The following is a 21,596-nucleotide window of genomic DNA, read 5'->3' as shown; positions in this document are numbered from 1 at the left end:
GGTCTCTGGTCCGCTTTCGGACGTCGAAATAATCAAAGTGGTAAGGCCTGGTGTGGTGGTGCAAGGAAGTGACGAGGACTCTGACGACGAGGAACTCTCGTCGCCGTCAATTCCCACGCCGAATGCCGCTGATGCGGAAACTGCATTGGGCGTCGTAGAACGTTTTTTCTCGGGCGAAGAGAATGCCGAAGACGCCTTACCATGCATACGTAACTTGCAGAGCCGAGTGACGGTGGCGCGGATGCGTCAGCGAAAACAATCTAAGATCGACCAGTTCTTCTCCTAAGTGAGTACTGAATAAAATAAACTCAGTTTTATATGTGCTTTTTTAATTCGAAGTTCGCTTAATTCAAAGCATGTTGCTGTCCCTGTGAGCTTCGAATTACCGAGAGTGTACTGTACTTGAGATTAGGGGTGTCATAAGCCCCGACGCTGTAATTCAAACTAGACAAAGTTAAATTTTTTTTTTCCACAGATTTAATGCAAAGTTTGACGAAAGTTTGACTGAAGTTCGACGTATAGAATCTGAAAACGAGCCAAAGCTACCTGGCAGAGAAGAGGTGCAGTACTTATTGGGTACTACATTATTTCACATTAACAAACTAACTAAATCAATTGTATGTTTGCTTTTTTTTTCACAAACATCGGCAAGCATTCCCTAAATTTTAATACAAACTGACGTAGAATTTGTTTCTCTCGAAATGGCGAAACCGCCGAAAAGTCATACACAAAATCGGTGGGTTAGACAAATTATTGATGAATGGAATTTAGAATGAAATTCAAAGGGGAGGGGTGTAGATGTTTCTAGGCTAGCTGGTGCAAGCTAGCACCCGGCACAGAAGGTTTCGCCACTAAGATCCATCCGTCGATCCTTCGCCAATTTCACCAAAAGACAGAAGGTTTGTCGAACATTTCGAACATCTTTGACAAAAGTTAGCGACGTCCCCACTTGAGGATGCGCGTGGGTAGGGCGCCTGAAATGCTTCGTCGAAGGCACGTTTACCGCATCATCTAAAGTGGTGTAAGCAGAGGTGTAGCAGCAGACGCCTGTTCTGCCGTAAGTCGCTCTGCGGTCAGACAGTCGACAGAAATCAAAACAGACAAGTTGGGACGCCGCGACGACAGTGGCTCTTGCACCCTCTTGCCGTTTGCACCAACATTTCTACAACCAACTGCCAGGATTCCAGCAACCAATGAAGTGAGACGCCGGCTCGTGTGATGTGATTTGTTGCCACCTCAGGACCACTTCTGATGTTTGGGCAGGATCGAACGGTAGACGTGCCGGTCAGAGACACGCCCCGGGCACTCCGAGGCATACCTCGGCAAACCTCACTCATGAGGGCCCTCACTCACCCTCACTCACCCTCATCCTCACAGGTGAGGTGAGGGTGAGTGAGTTTCTGAACCAGGAAAATTCATGAGTGTGAGGGTGAGTGAGGGCCGTGAGGGCTGTGAGGGCAGTGAGGGCAGTGAGGGCCGTGAGGGCTGTGAGGGCGGTGAGGGCGGTGAGGGCCGTGAGGGCGGTGAGGGCGGTGAGGGCGGTGAGGGCCGTGAGGGCCATGAGGGCGGTGAGGGTCGTGAGGGCGGTGAGGGCCGTGAGGGCCGTGAGGGCCATGAGGGCGGTGAGGGGTATGAGGGCCATGAGTGCGTGAGGGGCGTGAGGGCGGTGAGTGGCGTGAGGGCCATGAGCGCGTGAGTGGTGTGAGGCTGGTGAGGGGTGTGAGGGCCATGAGCGCGTGAGTGGTGTGAGGGTGGTGAGTGCGTGAGGGGTGTGAGGGCCATGAGTGCGTGAGAGCAGTGAGTGGCATGAGAGGCGTGAGGGCCGTGAGGGCCGTAAGGGCGGCGAGTGAATGAGGTGGTGTGGGGGCCATGAGTGCGTGAGGGCGGTGAGTGCGTGAGGCCCCCTTCAGATCGAGCATCTTTCTCAGCAATTTTGGTGTTAATGACGGGTTGTTCTCTAGCTTTCCCTAGATCGACACGAATTGCTGAGATCGGGTCCGGCTCGAAATAAGCAAGCAACTTGGAGCAATTCGAATACGTTTGAAGCGGCTGCATCCAATCAGGGACGCAAAATGTTCACGTGATACCTCGTGCCGGTGATGATGACACCGAAAGACTTAGTTCTGGTTTGAAATCGATCGTTTTTTGGAAATAAACTGTTTCAGAAAGGTGCATTAGTATTGTTAATGGGCAGCGAGTGGCGTGAGGGCGGTGACGCGGGTGAGTGGCGTGAGGGCGGTGAGTGGCGGAGGGCCGTGAGGGCGGTGAGGGCCGTGAGGGCGGTGAGTGGCATGAGGGCCGTGAGGGCGGTGAGGGCCGTGAGGGCGGTGAGTGGCGTGAGGGCCGTGAGGGTGGTGAGGGCCGTGAGGGCGGTGAGGGCCGTGAGGGCGGTGAGTGGCGTGAGGGCTATGAGTGCGTGAGGGCCGTGAGGGCGGTGAGGGCCGTGAGGGCGGTGAGTGGCGTGAGGGCGGTGAGTTTCGTGAGGGCCATGAGTGAGTGAGGGGCGTGAGGGCTGTGAGGGCGGTGAGGGCCGTGAGGGCCGTGAGGGCGGTGAGTGCGTGAGGGCCGTGAGGTTCAGTGAGGGTGAGTGAAGGGCTGAAGGTGAGTGTGACTGTGAGGGTGAGGGTGAGTGAGGGGCTCAAGGTGAGTGTAGCTGTGAGGGTGAGGGTGAGTGAGGGGCTTAGGTGAGTGTGGCTGTGAGGGTGAGGGTGAGTGAGGGCGACCTAAAATGCCGACCTCTGCTCCGAGGTAGGGTTGGGGTCGTACCTGGGAATGTTGAGCACCACGATGCCCTGCAGGGAAGGCAGTGCGATGCGGTGCCCGTCGCACTCTAGCTGCACCCGCTGCTCCAGGTTCTTGTAGGTCCTCTGCAGGAGCTCTTTGCCACCCAGCACCCCAAACCACATCATGTTCTTGGTGCGGGACCTGGGTGTAAGGAGACAGAAAGGTCGGCCCGTAGCAAAAGGTCCAATAGAGGTGTCTATTGGACCAATAAAGATTCCCAGTGGTCCTACAAAAAATTTTGTCGGACCGTACGAGTTCAAACAAGGTCATACTGGTTCTGTAAGAAGAAAACGAAGGAACAATCAGATGTTGACGTTTTAGCGCAATGCAAGAGACTTAATTTTTTCCAGCAAAACAACCTCTCTATCAAAGCACTTCCTGCACTTGAAAAGAAGAAAACTAAAACTCACAAGCAAGGAAACATTGTAGTTTACATGGACTTTAGGCAGTCTAGATTGGTGTATATCTTCTTGTTTTAAATGTGGAAATTCATTCCGTTACAAACAGTGTGGCCAACGTGTTGCATCACAAAACGGTGTTGATGCTTGTCTGTTCGAGGAAAATTTAAATATATTGTATGGCATGTTGGTTCCGAAGGCAAGTTCTGCACAAGTGTGGTACCCACTAAGGACCTCATAAAGGCTTCTGGATACCATGAACTGAGCACAATGCGAATTTCAACCCATAATGGAAGGATAAACAGCGCTTGCGTCACAACATGCCGTATTCCGCCGACAAATGTATCCTCTGCTGAGTACCAGCGAGTAACGAGGGGGTGGTCTTTTGATGCCCAGCCCCAGTAAGAGTCAATTCAACAGCGAAACAATCTCTATGGCACACGACTAGGCGGAATACATGGCAGAGAACAAGTAAAACAAAAGGCAGAAGACAAGTAGTTCTGAATGGGCAGGTTTTGCTACGTTACAAAAGAATGTCTCGAACGAGAGAGGAAGAGTAAACAAAGCATCTACAAAACTGAATACAGTTGACCCCTGTTAAGGCAAACTCGCTTAAGCCGAATTCTCAGATATGCCGAACTAAGTAAGAACATTTGGTTAAATTCTCATAGACGCAATGCAAAAAAAAAAAAAATCACAACATTTTCACGTGGTGAATGATGTTCATTGGGGTGAAGCTCTGATGGTGCTGATGATACTGATTTTATTGTTCATAGGTAGAGCTGATGGTGCTGATTTTTTTGGTAGTGCTGAGTTCCGGGTTGCGTTTCGACTTCATTATTACTGCTTTATGGCCGGTGAAATGCAGAGCCAGTGGTTCTTCCAGCGGATCAGCTTGGATTCGTTAGAAGCCGTGGGAATGCATCTCCATTGCTTAAGTCAATGGTCCATGTCAGAAAGAGAATGTGTGGTATGGAACGTGATTATATATATGCTTTTGAGAATTTGACGCCAGTGCCCTCTCGTCTATAAACGTTGAGCCAATGCATGCAAAGTTTAACGTGATTATTTACGCATTTGACCGCAGCGCCCTCTCCTGTATAGACGTTGAGCAACTACATGCAACGTTTCATCCATGACAGAAACCCCAGCTCTTGAGTTACTACCACATCTCAGAGCCCCCTACTCGTCCCGCAGTCGTGGCTGAGTGGTTAAAGGGACACTGACAGGGTATTTATGCTCGCCGAGGTTTTTAGTTGTACGTGACCCAGAACAGAATTTGCGGCTCGAAATTCGGTTTCTTTCCGCCCGAAAACCGCCGATCAAGAACTGGCCGGTTCGAGTCTTGCTCACTCTCTTTTCCGTGGTCACGGGCCGTTTTCTAAGGTACCGATGCGACCACCAAATTTAATCAAAGTCGTGGGTCACTGAAGGCACACAGTCAATGTTAAAAATAAAAAAAAATATGAAACCCATTTTTTGTGGCTTCTAAAAAGCTGCAAATACGTTGATTGAAAAAAAAAAAGTTCCACAGACAACCGGAGCATTCTGTGCGTTCGTCGTTTCGCGTATCGTGGGACTCGCGGGGACGGCAATGGCAGCGGACGACGGGGGTGGGACCTCTATTTCAGAACTGTCGTTCGCGGTACCGGCGAATTCTGCCTATCGTTAAAAGAAAATTTGGGACCGATCAAAAGAATTGGTATTCATCCCGTACGACACGCCCGACCACCAAACCGATTTGCACGAAGACGTCGCCGAGCCGTGGCTCCCTTCTCGTGGCTGAAGACATCGCTCGCGCAAACGTCAAGCACGACGTGTCTACTTCAAGGTGAATATGCACGGGTACGATTTTTTTACTAGGTGCGAATGTCTCCAAAGCGTGGTGCTTCCCGACTTCGACCCGGGAGTGCTTTTGCTAGAGAAAAATCGACAGCCAACTTTCCAACTTACAGCTTACCGGCTGAATTATTACTAAGGAAAGAGATCCACTAGAAAAGCGGTGACCCAGTAGCTCAGTCGGAAATACGTCCGCTTCACACGCGGTAAAACCGGGTTCGATCCCCCGTGAAACTTTTTTTTTTTTTTTCAAACATTTTTCGATGTTTACATATCTTTTCCTTTTTTTTACAATCATCACTGAAGAAACAAACAAATGTTGTGGACGATACTTCGCTGAATTAAATGGTATGGGATTTCCGTTTTGACACCTGCGAACGCAATGTAATCACTTTCCACAAAATGCGAGGAGCATATAAATCAGGTAGCATCCGCTTTCCGAGGTGCCCGTATATGTTCTACAGGAATTGCAGCCAGCCATTGGTCCCGATCCCGTTGATCTTTCAGAAACTCTGTCGCACAATGCCACTTTTTTTCGGACGCAGGAAATGTGAGCCAGCTCTTCACGCAACATCTTGGGTGTATTCTTTTCGGAGCCGATCATGGAAATTCACCACGGGCACTCACTACTCATCTCCAACTCCTCAATGTACAAAACAACTCATCTTGGAGTACAGAACAACCAGCGGAACAAACATAACTACAAAAGAATCGCACGCCGCATGTCGTGTCGTCTGCTACGGAGAGGAGAAAAAAAAACGCACGGTCGGGTGTAGCCACGTGATTTCTGCCGCTCACTCTCTTCTCTCCACTTCTCCGACCTCCGTCGAATTTTGGTTTCGGTTTCAAGCAGTTGCGTCTTTTGGCTTTATTAAAGAAATACGCTACTCTGTTGCAAAATATTAATTGGGTAGTCCTCCGACACCATAATGAAGAACCTGGCAAAAAATAATAAAAAAATTTTGGGGAGTATCAGTGTCCCTTTAAGGCGATGGACTAGAAATCTGTTGGGGTCTCCCAGCACAGGTTCGAATTCTGTCGACTGCGCAAACATTTTTTCTTTTTATGTGAGCACGGACGGAGGGACGGACAAGGCTAGACCCTAAGGAGCTTCGCCACTAAAAAGAACCTGCGCTTTCCGGCGCGCAAGATGGACCGCACACGATGCTACAGAAAAGCGCTCTGCGAGCGCGAGCAGAGAAAGCTCTATGAGCCGACTTTGGTGCCGGGCGGCCAGACTGTCGGCGACAAAGAAAAATAACAAAAGAAAAAAATGAAAAACAGAACCCGCGCTTTCCGGCACCCGAGATGGACCGCACGCGATGCTACAGAAAGCGCTTTGATAGCGCTCGCTGTCTCCGCGACCGACAACGTGCCATGTTCTCCACGCTACTCCATGCCAAATTGGTTGCGCTGGCTCGTGTCATTCGCTACGGTCCATCTCAACGGCATAAAGGAGCAGACGCATATTTGCAGCCGTTTGGTTTTGCAGCAAAGGGCCCGTGTTTCGCCATACGTTAAAGGTTTTTCTGCCATGGTGCCGTGCAAAGTAAGACCGCGCGCATCCGCTCAGGACGAATTATCCGATGTGGAGTTTTCCCGAGTTTGAACTATCGAACTTTTCCTCCCATAGAAATGTATGGGCGCTCGCCGGGACTTTTGAACACGATCGAATTAAACGAAAAGTCGAATTAACCAAGGTCGAACTAATGAAAGTTTACTGTACTTCAAAAGCAAGTTCACAGAGCCCTTGAATATATTCACCGGGAGCTGATGACTGCCCATTGTTTCGAAGCGTAGAATAACCCAATCCCAATAAATTGTCCGAAGAGGCAATGCCATTGCGGTCGTTTGTTTGATCAAGACACTACACACCGGTACAAAACATGCACACTCCCTAGAAGCACTACGCACGTTGTAGCCACTACATGAGTTGACCAGTGCCAGTGCGTGCAGTGTGTCTCGTAAACAATCGCAGATCGACCACAGACACGTTTCCAGAAGTGTTCAGTATACACCAACTCAACTCTGTAACTTCATGTCGCAATAGTGGCATTTTGGGCGAACTCCCGATCTAGAGGAGTGGGTGGAAGTCGCCATGCGGGATGGGTATTCTTGTGTTTGTTTTGGAAGAAACCGGACTAAAACCAGCTGCCTCCTTGACAAAACGCCGCGACTCGGTCTGCCTGCCTGCACAAACCGCCTTAATGTGGCTTTTGCGGCTTTTTTTAAAAAAAGATTTTCTAAAACATAAAAAGAAACAGCCCATATACTCTTACATTGTCCAGCTTGTGTCTGTTTTTAGAAGCACACGTGAAATTCCCGACCCCAAGCCTACACCAAGGGGCGTGCGGGCAGACGAGCGCAGGAGAGCGTCGTCGTCACTCACCTGCACTTCTCCGGATGCTCCTCCCGCTTGTTGTGGAACTCGAGCGTGATCTTGGCATCCAGGCCAATGCCAAAGTAGTTGTTCATCACGCACTTCTCTTCAAAGCCATCCCTGCAAAAAAGAATCGAGGTTAATTCACAATGCAAAAATCACCCCCAAACAGTTCTCATTTGAAGACAGCACAGTTGACATGTTTAGTAGGAGGCAGAGCCATGAAAGTGAAGGCCTGTTAACACGCTTGCTTTTGCTTACGACCAGAACGCACTGCCAAGCTGGTGCTACCTGTGAGCTGACCCCGGAGCTGCCTTTCGCTAGAGCGAAGGTTTTGTGGTATTTGCTAGAACAAATGTATGCATTATCTCTTAGAAATAGTTGTTTCACAACATTGTGAAAAGCTTTTCAAGCCCATAAAGAAAGAATGATAAACGAAAAAAAAGGAAATATATGAAAATCTCCAGCGTTCTACGGCCTCCCGACAGAGGGCACCAGTGCAGCCTCTCGTCATAAAAAGTTTTGAGAGGTTTCAAGGCATCCGGACTTAAATGGTCACAAGAGCGTGAGCTAGCCTTTACTCTTAAAGGGACGCAACATTTTTTGACCTGCCTAGATGGGACATGTATGTCTCAAAAAAAACTCCCCTCCCCCCCCACCAAAAAAAAAAATTTTGCGCACTATTTACAATGTCAGACACGTTTAGAGTTAATTCCCAAACATGCTCCTAATTTGAGACATTGACCCTAGATCGCTCCTAACTCAAAATGAGTGCCTTAAAATGCACTAAAACTTAATTTTTTTCGGAGCACGTTCCTTTTGTCACATACATGTCCTGAGCAGGCACTTAAAAAAAAGTATTTTGGGAGGTAATTAAAAGGTAATTAACCCACGTTTACTTGAGCCGAAATTTACCTATTTATACTTATCTTGGATGCTGTTGCCCGTGGGCTATTACAGGGAGGAATATCATGCAACCTAAATATACATTTCACATCCTCCAACTAATTTAAGTTAGAACCAGCTGCACGTCAGGCAGTGTATCGAGCATCAGTTAATTACTAAGAAACTAAGTCACAATGGCAAATGGGCAGGCATTCCCCATTTGTGTGCTGCAACGCAGAAAACCGCAACAAAAACCAACACACCTATTACCTTCTGATTCACCAGCAATTCAGAGCTTCAGTGTGTTCAGATTTTAAATCAATAGATTTATAGGGCCAACCAACCTCGGGAACCATGTCAGCAAGAAATGTGTAGGTCAATCAGTCCAAAACTGCTAAACAATCTTGAGAAAAAACAAAAACAGAAACCGGGGATTGAACCGGAAGCCGTGCGCACTGCTGACCGAGCTGAGAACCCAGCACGTAGGAATGGGAGGAACAGAGGCAGGTGGTGCAAGAAAGTGAACAGAGCTTAGAGAGGTGAAAAGGGCAAGAAAGAGAGAGCAGAAACAGGTGATGTAAAAGAGCATGTGGAACGAAGAGGAGTGGAAAAGGCAGGAAAGCGTGCTTCCGCTCTCTTGGTGACCCAGAAAATTCGGCGCAAAAGCTTTGTGTCTGGCTGGTACTCAAGGCAAGTGTGCGCAGTGCAACAGAAAGACAATGATGTGACATAATCTGCTTACATACAAAACCCTGACCTAAGCACCACCTACTCTAAGCACCGCCCTGGGCACTGAAAGACTAAGGGTCATCCTGCCCTAGGCACCACCCACCCTATAAAGCTGCCACATTTAAACGTGTTTGGCACAGTGACCAAACATGCAGCCAATGTTTTTACGGGGCCATTTATTCCGGGGTTACTTTTCACGGGGTTATTTTTTCCTACACCCCTTTCAAAAACACAGAAAGGTCTTATTTACTTTTTACATGTTTTACTTCAAGATCAACTCTTAACAGATGCTTGTGGTAAGTTTTGTCTGTTGAAATTACAGAGGTCAAATTCCACAAAGGGACACAACTGTTACATTTATGTAGGTGTTTTGTAACCTCCGAATACAGATTTTCATTTTAAACTCATCGCCTATGTTTGTTTAAACGGTAATCGAAACAGAGCTTGGCCTAACCAATATTCGCCTCGAGATCGAACCGTGTCGCCACCGTGCGGCCGAAATTGGAAACGCGCGAAAGCGGGGATACCGCCGTGCGTCGTCTGCTACGGGCGCACGCTCAGAAGCATGGATCTTGACGACGCAAGGCCGTTTCAGACTGAGCTTGACATTCCCTATTAAATGTTTTATGTTTTTGTTGCCGTTTCTTCTTACTAAAGGTTGTGTTTGTATCCTTTCCCATGCGTAGAAATTCACCAAAGCGATTATTATTAAGTCGGAAGCTTCCATATTCTTAGTGTGTTGGTTTGTATACAACCGCTGGTCCCACATATTTTTGTTATCTCGCACAAACCGTGGCTTTCATAAAGCATTGAATGTTGAGTGGGTCTGTGGTTCGATGAGAAAATAGACCCGAGTGATCGCTATCCTTTAATAGACTAATCAATCAACAAATTCGTATTTTGATTTTTCGCCGGTCATACTGCATGAAAAACGTTAAAACTACACATTTTTTCTTACTGGTTTTACTATGTCATAAATGGCCATAATGCGTTCCCATTCTAAACTTCACGTTGTGAGTCCTACATAAATATGAACACTGGAAGCATTTTAAAATGAAGTATTTTTTTAGTTATATTTTAAACAGTATAACCACCCTCGGTGAAATGACAAGCAAGCTGAAGTGGTTTACCGTGCAAGCCTGTGTCACAAAAGAAATAAGGACGTCAAAAATATTAAATAAGGCATTTTTTACTCCTTGTTGACTTTCTCCAGCACAACACTCCAATTAATTGGCAAAAAGAAAATTGCAATAAAGCATTACTTGAATAATCTGAAAGTTCACCGATGTACTGCCCAGTCCCGATTTACGTTAGGTGAGGGCGGAGGGTGATTGTAAAGTCTCGTGAAGGTCGCTAGCCCTCATCAGTAAAAGAGTATCACTGCGGCCGATGCTGTCTGTGACGTGGTGCGCATTGTTTTTTGGGGTTGCAGTGTCTACTGTGGTTGAATACAAGATCATTTAGCCAGACATTTATAGTACTAGCCTCTTGACATCCGCGGCCCTAACCGAGAAAATTGAAGCTGGGGAACCCACAGTACGGAGAAAAGCATTTAATAACAAAAACACGGCTGCGTTGCTCGGTTACAGTCGTTTATTACAGTCGCGGCAGATATATTAGAACAATTTATTTCACTTGTTTCAGTTGTCCTGCCAACCGTGCAGTTTGCAGATCTTAACCTTGAAGAGATACATTCTCCTCATCGCAAAGCAGTACATTTGTTCAGACTCCAAACAACTTACCCACACTATGGCTAAGTGAAAGGGCAGAGGAACTCAATAGCATGGTAACTTCCAATACAGCGCTAACTTATCTTCATTCTAAATATTTATATTACTGCAAAAGCTAGAAGTTAAAAGAAAAAACATAGAAGCTGCGATTTCACAGCCCACAGTACCAGTATTATGCTATCTGGGTTGTAATTTATTGTTTTTATTTAATTCCCACGTTGATGAACCGGTACATCCATTTTAAAAGAAACAATTATTTAACATAAATATTCCAGTTCAGCCGGAGACAGGCATCAGTCGTGGTGATCCGTGCTTTCCAACGTCTGCCCAGAGCAGACGACGCACCTACATAAGCGATTATAAAAATTTAGACCGCACGCTGGCAGCACGATTTGATCTTCACTGAAGCACCAAACAGTACCGTATCCTTTTTCGCTAGAATTGTTTTCCCACCGATAGTACACGACAAAATAAACGCAAGAAAATACACCGTCTCGCGCGCGAACGTGGAGAGCCTATGGGGCGGCCGTTCTCCTATCCCCGCTTTGATGATGATGATAGCGCGACCGTAGCGCCACCTCTAGGTCGATCTCGAGGCCAATAACATAGACCAGTGGTTCTCAACCATTGATGTTTTGCGGACCCCTTGCGGATCGGCGGAGATGATAGAGGACTCCGTTCGCGATGAGGGAAGGAAAATGTATAGGTTAATTACAATAATGATTTAATAAATGGATATAACTAAAGGCTATAGTGTGAAGTAAGCTTCTCTGATTGACATACACACGAGAAAACTCACCCGAATATTTAAACGTTTCTTCTCAATTTGAAAAAAGACAACTTTTATTGCCGGACATGACTGGTGAGGCAGGGCTTCGCGGACCCTTGGAATGCCTTTGCGGACCCCGAAGGGTCCGCGGACCCCCATTTGAGAACCACTAGCTGACATAGACCATAGTCAAACGGAATTTTGTAGACAACCCCTGAAACACATGATACACTTTTTATAGGTTTCATTTTCCTGTCTCTTCTACCGGCATCAACGCAACTGAAATCACCCAATCAAAAGGCTCGACTGGCTCGATTCTTCTGCCTGAGCAGATGCTATGAAAGGGGTACTCTGGGAACATTCAGTGGCTCTGGCAAGAGGCATACTTAACACATAATTCGAGAAGGCATTTTCAGACAGTGGCTCTGGTAGAAAGCGTGCAGAGGAGAAAGCCTGCATGAACACATAATTTAAAAAGGTATTCGCAGGGAGTGGCTCCGTTAGAAGGCGTGCTAAAAGGGAGGCATACCTACTACATCATTTGAGAAGGCATTCTCACAGCAGTTTTAGCAGTGTTGGACAAAGTACATCTAAAATGTACTTGAAATAAAGCACAAAGCAAGCGAGAGGTTATGTACCTCAATTAAAGTAGTAGCGGGGTTCGTACAATTTATTTTCATGAAAAATTCAAGGACTTTTGAAAGATTTTAAGGGCATCAGAAGGCAAAACCAAGGCAACACAGAGCCAAAATGGCGATGACACAGGATGCCTTCGATGGGATTGGATTGAAACGCCCTTTAAAACGGGCGCTTGATGCACGACGCCATCATGACAATTTAAGCAAGCGTTGGCGGCTTTGCAATGAAAACTGTGAGATACCATCCTAGCCTGATTCAAATGGTCAGATAAGTTTTCTACGCATGGAGAAGGCACATTTGGGAGAAAAAACAACACTTTCTCCTGCGGCCAGAGTCTGGCAGCAATGCATCAAGCGGGAAAGAAGTATGCCGCCATGTTGGTCACACCACAACAGGGTAAGTGCGTTTCTTCCACAATTTTCTTGCGCGCTACTACATGCATCACCGTGGCTCGGACGAATGAAACGAAGCGAGTGAACTTTTCAAACCGTCATGATTTGCAGTAAACACGTCATTCATTTCCAGATATTTAAGGAATACAAGGAACATATTGCAACTTTCAAGGAGATTTAAGGGCCCTTGAAAGGTTTTTATTAAAATCGCGAGTATTCAAGGATTTCAAGGAGCTGTACGAACCCTGAGTAAGTACAGCGGCCACTATTTACTTGAAGTAAAGTACAAGCACTTTTTAACACAATCTTTCATGACGTTCTTTCATTCCCCTATACAGTGTAACTCTTTAAAAACTGGTATGCATTGCCTCAGAAGCAATCGGGGGTGCAACAGTTATTTTTGGAAATGGTGGCGAATACTGGATAGTCAAGTGGCCACAGAATAGTTACTTTCGGAAATGGCACCATACTCAGAAGTCCCTCCGACTTTTGAATCTGGCAATGGTTGCACTGGCTTGCACCCAAGGGGGTCAAACGTTCTAGGAGAGAGCATGACGTCAACCCTGTAGCTTCTGCAAGCAATCCCCTTGTGGAGGAGTGTCCTCTCCTGATATATTTAACCTCTCGCTTGCCCTGACCGAGTGAGAAGTAGCAGGAGTTCAAAACGCTGCAGGAAAGCCGTCCCCAGTACAAACAAACTGATTCGTGGTTGGCTCGCGTCTCTGGTGAAAGCAGAATATCCCTTTCAGTATTTTTTCAGATTTGACAAAATGTACTTTGAAGTCCAGAGTTGTACTTTCCTTAGAAAGTACCAGAAAAAGGTAGTATATGGACCTTTCTAGAAAGAAAGGGGCGCCCTCAAGCAGCGCGCGTGAGGCTAGAGTGTCCCCAAAAAATTTACAGGGTTTTTTTTACCGCAAAATTTAACATCGCCGAACGCTCATTCTCCGCTCAAAAGTAGTGCCAGCAGTCTGAACCCAATGCTGAAGATTCAGCACTTGCCATAATTTTATTCAAAAGTTATAATTGATTTTTCTAAATTTTCGATGGGGAAATGGCGGAGATCCATTAGTGAAAACCGGCGAAAATAGGCTCCATTTTCCCATTGAAATTTTCAGAAAATCACATAACTTTTGAGTAAGATAACGGTTTGTGCTGAAATTTCGGCATCTAGTTTGGACTGCTTGCGCTACATTTGGGCAGAGAATGAGCATTGGGTGATATATAGTTTAATTTTGCAGCGAAAAGAACATCATAAATTTTTTTTTGGGGGGGCACACTGTGCATATTTAGAGGATGTACTTCAACTAAGAGGAGGCAATGCATTGACACATAATTCGAGAAAGCATTCCCAAACAGTGGTGCTAATAGAAGGCATGCAGAGGAGGCAATGCATGAACACATATCATTAGAAAACACATGCATGCACAGCGATGCTAGCAGTAGATTATTGCAGGGCAGGCAACACATGAATGCATACTTTGAGAAATTGTCAGGCAGTGGTTCTAGTAGAAGGCATGTAGAGGAGGAGGCAACACATTATTACTTGATTCAAGAAGGCAGTGGTTCTAGCAGCAGGCATGCAGAGGAAACAACATAATAAAACATAATTCAAAAAGAAGTTGTCCAACATTGGTTCTAGTAGAAGGCATGCAAAGAAGAAAACCAAGTACTAATACATAATTTGAAAAGGCACTCTTAGAAAATTGTAGAAGGCATGTAGAGGATTGAGCAACACGTATATACATAATTCAACGAGGCATTCTTAGGCAGTGGTCCTAGTAGAAGGCATGTAGAGGAGGAGGCAGCATGTAACTTGAGAAACCCTTCTGAGGTACGGTGGCTGTTAAGAGGGAGGAGGAGGCAGTGCACGCAACTCCAGAATGCCTTCTGGCACACTCACAGGGAGACCTCCTCGACGTCCATGAGCGGAGAGGCGGCGGCGCAGAGGGCGTCCGCGTTGGCCAGCAGCACCTTGCCCACCAGGCTCTCCTTGTTCAGGTTGGGCCACATGGGCAGCGAGGCCAGTGGGTTGATGATGGGGAAGCTGCGCTGCAGGGGCTGCCGGAGGGGCTCGCAGGGGGGGCCCTCCTCCGTGGGGCTTCGGTCCCCCCGCATCAGCGGGATCGCCACCCCGAGGTGTTTCAGCGTGCTCCCGCTGCTGATGCGGCGGGACCCCGTCGGAGACTGGCACGCCGCCTCTCCTGCCGCGATGGGACCCATTGCGGAAGTGTCAACGTTCACATGAGCGAACGGTAGAGGTGCGCGACCATTTAAAACTTAAAGATAATTTGCAAATAGTATTGCTATTCGATTCGATTTACAGCTTGCTTTTACTGTTAGAAGTGTTATGATATTTTTTCTAATATTCACGAGTCACCAGTTCCGATTAGGGTGCCTGGAACGCGTTAACGACCCTTGTGTTTAGCGTCTTATTCCGCACGTGCATCGATCACGGCACCTGAGGTGACAACAGACGACGTTGCAAAGAGCTGAAGTGTCACACTGTCGGATGTTGCGATCCTGGCGATTGGCACAACGTGTCCCGGTAAAAAAAAAAAGAAAAAAAAGGGCTGTTTTTGTGATGCTTCGCTGCAGACTAGGTCAAAATACGAAAGCACTTCTACTTAGCACAGCTGCCTTCCGCAGTTCGCAGCCGGCGTCTTGCCCACCTACGAGAGGGCGCCTGTGCCGCGCGTACATGGCGACGTGAGAATCCCGAGGTGCACGAACGTGCTACAACTATTGATGCGAAAACATTAACTGTCTCATAAAGCAAACCAATGTCATCAGCTTTTGAAGCCACACCAAACGGCACCTAAACTCCCCTGTTTTAATGAAGCAAAGTAAAGCCAAAATCTGATGGATAGGCTCCCATTGGCTGGCACGCGTCATAGTTTCAAGAAACAAGGCTCCCATTGGCTCTCACGTGGCGTAGCTCCAGTGGACGCCACCAGAGAAGCTCTCTCCATGGCGGCACAGCGTACGCAGCGGCCTGGCCGTCGCTAAGAGTTGCGGGACTGGCCGCACAGCCCGCTCGGGCAAACTCCAGAGAGGCTGCACGGCCGAGCTCAGCGCAGCGTGGCCACTTCACGAGAGCGCGCACTTGACCATAGCGAAATGTGGCCGTCCATGCCACTATGCCACAGACGGACTAAGGGAGCGGGAGAACGACATTCATGCTTTCGAATTCCAGCTCATAAGAAGGACTTGGGTGTTGTCGGACTTTTTACTTCCTCGCAAATTCTGGGCGAAAAAGGCCCCGTTTTTGGATGCGGTAAACAGACCAGTCGAAGACGCATTCCATGGCACCCTAGTTCAGATGAATGGTACTTACCTAAAGTTATCAAGTTCACAACTGCTTCACCCTTCTATCACTCTAACTGACATCAATGCCTCGAGCCTATCTTGAAAATAATATATAGGCGGCACTGGGTGCTCCCCATTGGAGAATCACCTTCCGGTTTTGTCATCTTTTTCAATCTTTTTTTCACTTTTGTAAGTGAACTCGATACTCGAGTGTTCTTTGTTCGTACAAACCTCGACCGATGAGACTCGGAAATGCCCGAATGTCATTCGAGGATGGCATCTTGCCTCCCAGCAGAAGTCTTGAATCGGAGCAAGTGATTGGAAAGCAGTAATTTGTTTGAAACTTTGGGCCTTTGCCCAATCAGGCCAGTCAGTTTGTTTTAAATTGCTTTCCAGGGAGATTGGCCAGCAGACACACTTGCATACAGGCTTTCACCTTTTCATCTCACCTAGAATACCTCCCAGCATCTTATACTCGTGCAAATAAAAGTTATCATTCCTCATATTATTATTAGCATTATTACACCCATCACGGTGGGCAATCAAAGTTGAGACAAAAATAAAATGCAAGTCTGTTCATTGAACAAATCCAGTTCACCACAAGACAGTGGCAGGGGAGAAGAAGCAGTTACCATGAAAAATTAATAAACTTTGGGAATATTATGAGACTCAACGCATTTATTCCTGCATAAGCGACAGAATTTTCAGATCTTAACCTCAAATTAAGTAGAAAATTCCACAAATTGCTAACTCGCAACAGTGCTTTCCCCATGACATCGCACCGCAGTTCCCATGTGGCTGCCATAAGCAGCTGCAGATCGGGAGATACTGTAAACGACTTATTTTTCGCGAGCTCAATATTTCGCGATTAAGGTCAAAGTTGAAGTTTTAAAATATTTCGCGGGTTTTAATTTTCGCGACGCGGTGGGATCTCAGTATGGATTCCAATGTATTTACATTTTACCGAAATTGTTTGCGGAACCTATTTTTCGCGTATTGTAGACGATTTGCAAAATTCGTAAAAATTAAGTAGTTTACAGTAATCCATTTCTGCCTTTGCCATTACGAGGCGGAATTCGGCATTTCGGGGGAATCGTGGCACAAACAATGCAGCGTTTCCATCACTGCCACGGCCTATACTTCGTTTCATCATAACTTGGCAACTGCTATGGCCCCCTTGAGCTAATTAAAGCGACAAAGCCGAAGCACCTCACGGCCCTTAACGAATGCACGTGGGCGAGAGCATAACCCAAGCAGTTGGAGAAGAGGCGAAGGAGGAACTCCTCTCTTACCCGAACCCTCTTTTCTGCGTCCCAGATGTCGCTTTCCTCCCCTTAGAAGATTAGCTCGTCACTCGAAATTTGCACAAAAGCAGCTCCTCTCTCCTTGTTGCCCGTGGCTTTGACAACACTGCGCGCAACTACAGTGCGATCCACTTATAACGATACAACATATAATGATGTACAGCTTATAACGATCAATTTCTATAGCTTCTAGTCTAGAAACGATCAGATTCTAGTCTAGATAGAACGATAGTCGGTTATCACAATTGAAATTTTGGGTTTTCTCGTTGTCGTTATAAGTGGATTGCACTGTACGGTCGAATCTGGTTAATTCAGACTCTCTTAATTAGAACTAGCATGAAGGTCCCATCCTACGTGTCTCTATGGGGTGAAACTCGCGCTAATTCAAACTTTGCTTTAATCAAAAACATTTTCGGTCCCCCTTGAGTTTGAATTAACGAGATTCGACTGTAGTGAGATAGAGTACAACCACGTGTCTCCCTCCGACGTGGTGACTGGCTCACTAGTACCGTAGCCTTTGCCGTTTGCCAAGTTACGGTGAGACAGTGTATAGAAAATTCAATGCAATCCTTTTCTTAAGGATCCAGGAAGTCAAAGACGTTGACGTCAACCGACCACTCACCCTTGTGCTTGCGTGGCGGTGGTTTCGGCGGGTTCCACGACCGCTCCTCGTCGTCCTCCTCCGTGGTCGGGGTCAGGGCCAGGGTGCACGGGTGATGGGGCGGGACGGGGGACGGGGTCTGCCCCGGGGTGTCGGGCAGCGGGGACAAGCTGCAGGGGGACGGGGTCGGCGACGGGGTCATGGCCATCGACCGGGGCGACGGGCACGGGGAGCTGTCCACGCTCAGGCCCCCTTCGATCGTCGCCAGCGTCACCTGAGATGCAGAAAGACGAGAGGAGTCACTGTTTGCTCAATTATCCAACTACCCGCGAGAACGCTGGGAATATAGGTATACGGTGTTTCCCAAACATAAGACCGCGCCAAAATGGTCCCTTTCTGGCACTTTTCGCACCCCTCCTGGGCCTACTGGTTAAAGCATATGCAGTGAAGTTTTGATCCTCCAGTCATGACATGACTAAGGAACACGTTCCGGCTGCTGTAGTGACCATTTTAGCTTTGAGTAACCCGTGTAGATCAATGTTTGGGTAACCCAGTGGTGGCGTTAAGTCTGAGGAGCACTGTACACATACTGCACATGCTTGACTTATCAGTATGATTCTATATAAATAATAAAAAGGTGCGTGCGTGTGCGCTTGCACACTTTGCGTGTGCAAGCGCACACGCAAAGTGTCATTTGGTTAAAGGGGGGGTGCAACGATTTTTAGATTAAAAGAATTTGCATCTCGTCATTTTTACATTGTTTATCGTGTCCTGGAGGATAGAGAAAACATCTCCTTCATTAAAAAATGTTGCGATTCCGCTGCATAATTGCAAAGCAAAGGTCAAGCTTTTTCCCCCACCTGAAGCCACGAGTGGAAGCTGAAGGAAATACGGCAAGAAGCTTATGTGACCTCGCTCGGCTCTAAGCTGCAGCATAACGCCCGCTAATGTCAGCAGAGAGAGGGAGAGGAAGTGTCCTCCGAGAGAGCACACGGGAACCTACATGGCACCCCGAATGATGTCATCAGGAGGGAGACCAGCTGTGACCCTGAAGACTGGGAGTGAGTTGATGGGTGCCCAAAATGCCAATATTTATGTTTTTCTTACTCAACAACTAGGACACGCAGGCGAAATCGGTTTTCTGTTCTTTACTTCGGAAGTGTCAGAGGGAAACTTCCACAAATTTTTGATCGAAGCCCGGCAATCGTTGCACCCCCTTTAATGTTTTTAACAAGGAACAGTTACTGCGAAAGCCAGCACACACAGCACATATAACTACACCCACAGGATGCTCCTTTGTGCTTCGGCGATTTAGCAAGTGGGCTATTGCATTCTCTGCGCAAAACAACTTTACGTTACTGAATTTTTGTAATTAGTAGCCAATGCTTTATGATTGGAAACCCATACAGAAAGGCAAGACAAGGAATAATTTCCATACCGTTCACAACTGCCCTCGCTGTGTGAGGTAGTCTCGCATATTGAAGCTTCGCAATTAATACCGAATGCTTTGTGACTGGATCCCCACGATGCATCCTGATAAGGCTATTAGCAAAGGGAGGTGATAACACATGGCCCATTAATTGAGAAAGACCAGTAATTGCTATCTTTTGGAACTGTTTCCAAGCTCTCTGGGCCCCTTGACTCTCTGCATAGCTTAGCAAATGTCCCCGTAAAATTTAAAAAAAGGCTTATAGCAGTACGATAATGATACTAGTAGGCATGTGCAAATAATGGATTTTGAGTTCGAAGTGAATTCTAAGCAAAGAGTGGTTTGAACCGAATATTTTCTAATCAAATATGATATATTTGGTTAGACGTCAAGTCATTGCGTCACTGACATCACTGCAACTCCTCTGCAAGAAGCAGACAAACTTTCACTCCGCGTAGACCGTTGACACCACGCTGCCATGACGTTCCACCTCGAGTCACGCGACACTGTGACGACGCGCGACCTTGCAGGGCACATCCCATGGTCACGTGACCTGTAGTTACACCATAATTACTGACAGACCAAGAAGGGTGGGGCGCATCTTTTGAACCCCCGGCTTCCAGCATAAGCTTCGTGTCTTGCGTTATAATTGGGCTCAGGCATGCGCGCTCGAGGTGAACGAGACGCCCAAGTGTCATTGAACAAGGAAGCTCACGCTGGGGGTAGGATACCCGAAGCTCCTTCATGCCATGCCACCTTGTCATAGCCACGTGACCGTGCGACCCATAACTTAGTGGGACGTTAGCGCTAAATACGGCCCGCGACGGCACGGCATGGCACGGCCATGGCTATGGCGCGAAGGTAACAGCTATGCAAATCCAAACTCCACTTCCGTCAAAATGCATTCTGCATTAAAAGGCATTCACTCCCTAACCCTTCGAGGGTCCCACGCCATACATAAACGGCGGCGACTAAGAATTCGAAAATTCCAACTCAAAAGCAGAAATGTGCACTGTTTGGGAGATGGTGCTATCGGTTACGTTCTTGGGGAAGTTAAATTCTTGTATTTGTACTATGTTTTGCCTTGCTGGGGCTGTTCAGTCTGGACAGCTTGCAAGCACAGTATGGGCTCCCATTAGATAATTAGGAAAACCCCCGACTTATTTATTATTCCAATTTCGAAATTAAACTCGATCACTAAAGTGTCTTTTTTTAAAAAAGAAGAAAGAAAAAATACTCGACAGCAAAAGGGTTACACCCCTTTAAGGTCAACCTAAACCACAGCACTTTCAAGCCCTTGCCTGGAGTGTGTCTTTGAGGGAGGCTCCCACGCTCTGGCCCATGGCGATCCCCCACGGATCCCAGCACTGCCCCGTGGACTCGGCCTCGCGGAGGCTGGCTGTGAGCAATGAGAGCTGCTGCTCCGGCGGTGGAGCCGGCTGCTCCGCTCCCGGTTGCTCTTCTGGAGGCTCCGTGACCGTCACCATCATGGGGCCCGGCCCCTGGTCCCCGAGCGTTGCCGCCGCGCCCTGGCCGTACTCCCCCGGCCAGAAAGAGAAGTCTTCCATGTTCCGCTGGTCAGAGACGCTCCGTTCCTCCTCGCTCTGCTCCTCTCGCACCTTGGTCTGGGCATTCTGCTCATCCACAGCTGTGCGGGGAGTGGCAACATGAGAGACAATGTGAGCTGGTATAGTGGCAATATGGGCTGGTACAGTGGCAATGTGCGCTGGTACAGTGGCAATGTGAGCTGGTACAGTGGCAATGTGAGCTGGTACAGTGGCAATGTGAGCTGGATAGTGGCAATGTGAGCTGGTACAGTGGCAATGTGAGCTGGTACAGTGGCAATGTGAGCTGGTACAGTGGCAATGTGAGCTGCTACAGTGGCAATGTGAGCTGCTACAGTGGCAATGTGAGCTGGTACAGTGGCAATGTGAGCTGCTACAGTGGCAATGTGAGCTGGTACAGTGGGAATGTGAGGTGGTACAGTGGGAATGTGAGCTGGATAGTGGCAATGTGAGCTGGTACAGTGGCAATGTGAGCTGGTACAGTGGCAATGTGAGCTGGTACAGTGGCAATGTGAGCTGGTACAGTGGCAATGTGAGCTGGTACAGTGGCAATGTGAGCTGGTACAGTGGCAATGTGAGCTGGTACAGTGACAATATGAGCTAGTCCAGTGGAAATATAAGATATACTTCGTTTCACCCTAAGTCCAAATGCAGACAATACTATGATTGCAAGCATGTGGTCTTGAACAGTGCTTGCACTGCACGAGCGTGCGTGCTAGGCACGGACGCTGGAAGCCCAGAGCTCGCACTTGTAACTTCTGCTATGCTCACACTTAAGGGGGGACACTACCCAGAAAAAACGATTTCTGCAAAAAAGGTTGATTTTGAAAAATGCCGTATTTG

The 21,596-nt window shown here is 47.5% G+C and overlaps 1 protein-coding gene across 1 annotated transcript in view; it reads right to left on the bottom strand.

Annotated features, from left to right (window-relative positions):
• Positions 1 to 21,596, bottom strand: part of LOC8025848 (diacylglycerol kinase delta) — a 384,159-nt gene that overhangs the window by 36,733 nt on the left and 325,830 nt on the right. The window contains exons 16-20 of the mRNA XM_042293119.1: positions 20,490 to 20,836; positions 17,781 to 18,033; positions 14,449 to 14,749; positions 7,411 to 7,521; positions 2,767 to 2,925 (exon numbers count right to left, since the gene is read on the bottom strand). Coding sequence (XP_042149053.1) covers positions 2,767 to 2,925; positions 7,411 to 7,521; positions 14,449 to 14,749; positions 17,781 to 18,033; positions 20,490 to 20,836 — 1,171 coding nt within the window. The remainder of the gene's footprint in view (positions 1 to 2,766; positions 2,926 to 7,410; positions 7,522 to 14,448; positions 14,750 to 17,780; positions 18,034 to 20,489; positions 20,837 to 21,596) is intronic.

The sequence above is a fragment of the Ixodes scapularis genome, unplaced genomic scaffold (assembly GCF_016920785.2).
Source record: "Ixodes scapularis isolate PalLabHiFi unplaced genomic scaffold, ASM1692078v2 PGA_scaffold44__24_contigs__length_19508400, whole genome shotgun sequence".
NCBI lineage: Eukaryota > Metazoa > Arthropoda > Arachnida > Ixodida > Ixodidae > Ixodes > Ixodes scapularis.
This window is presented reverse-complemented; position numbering and strand designations above follow the sequence as displayed.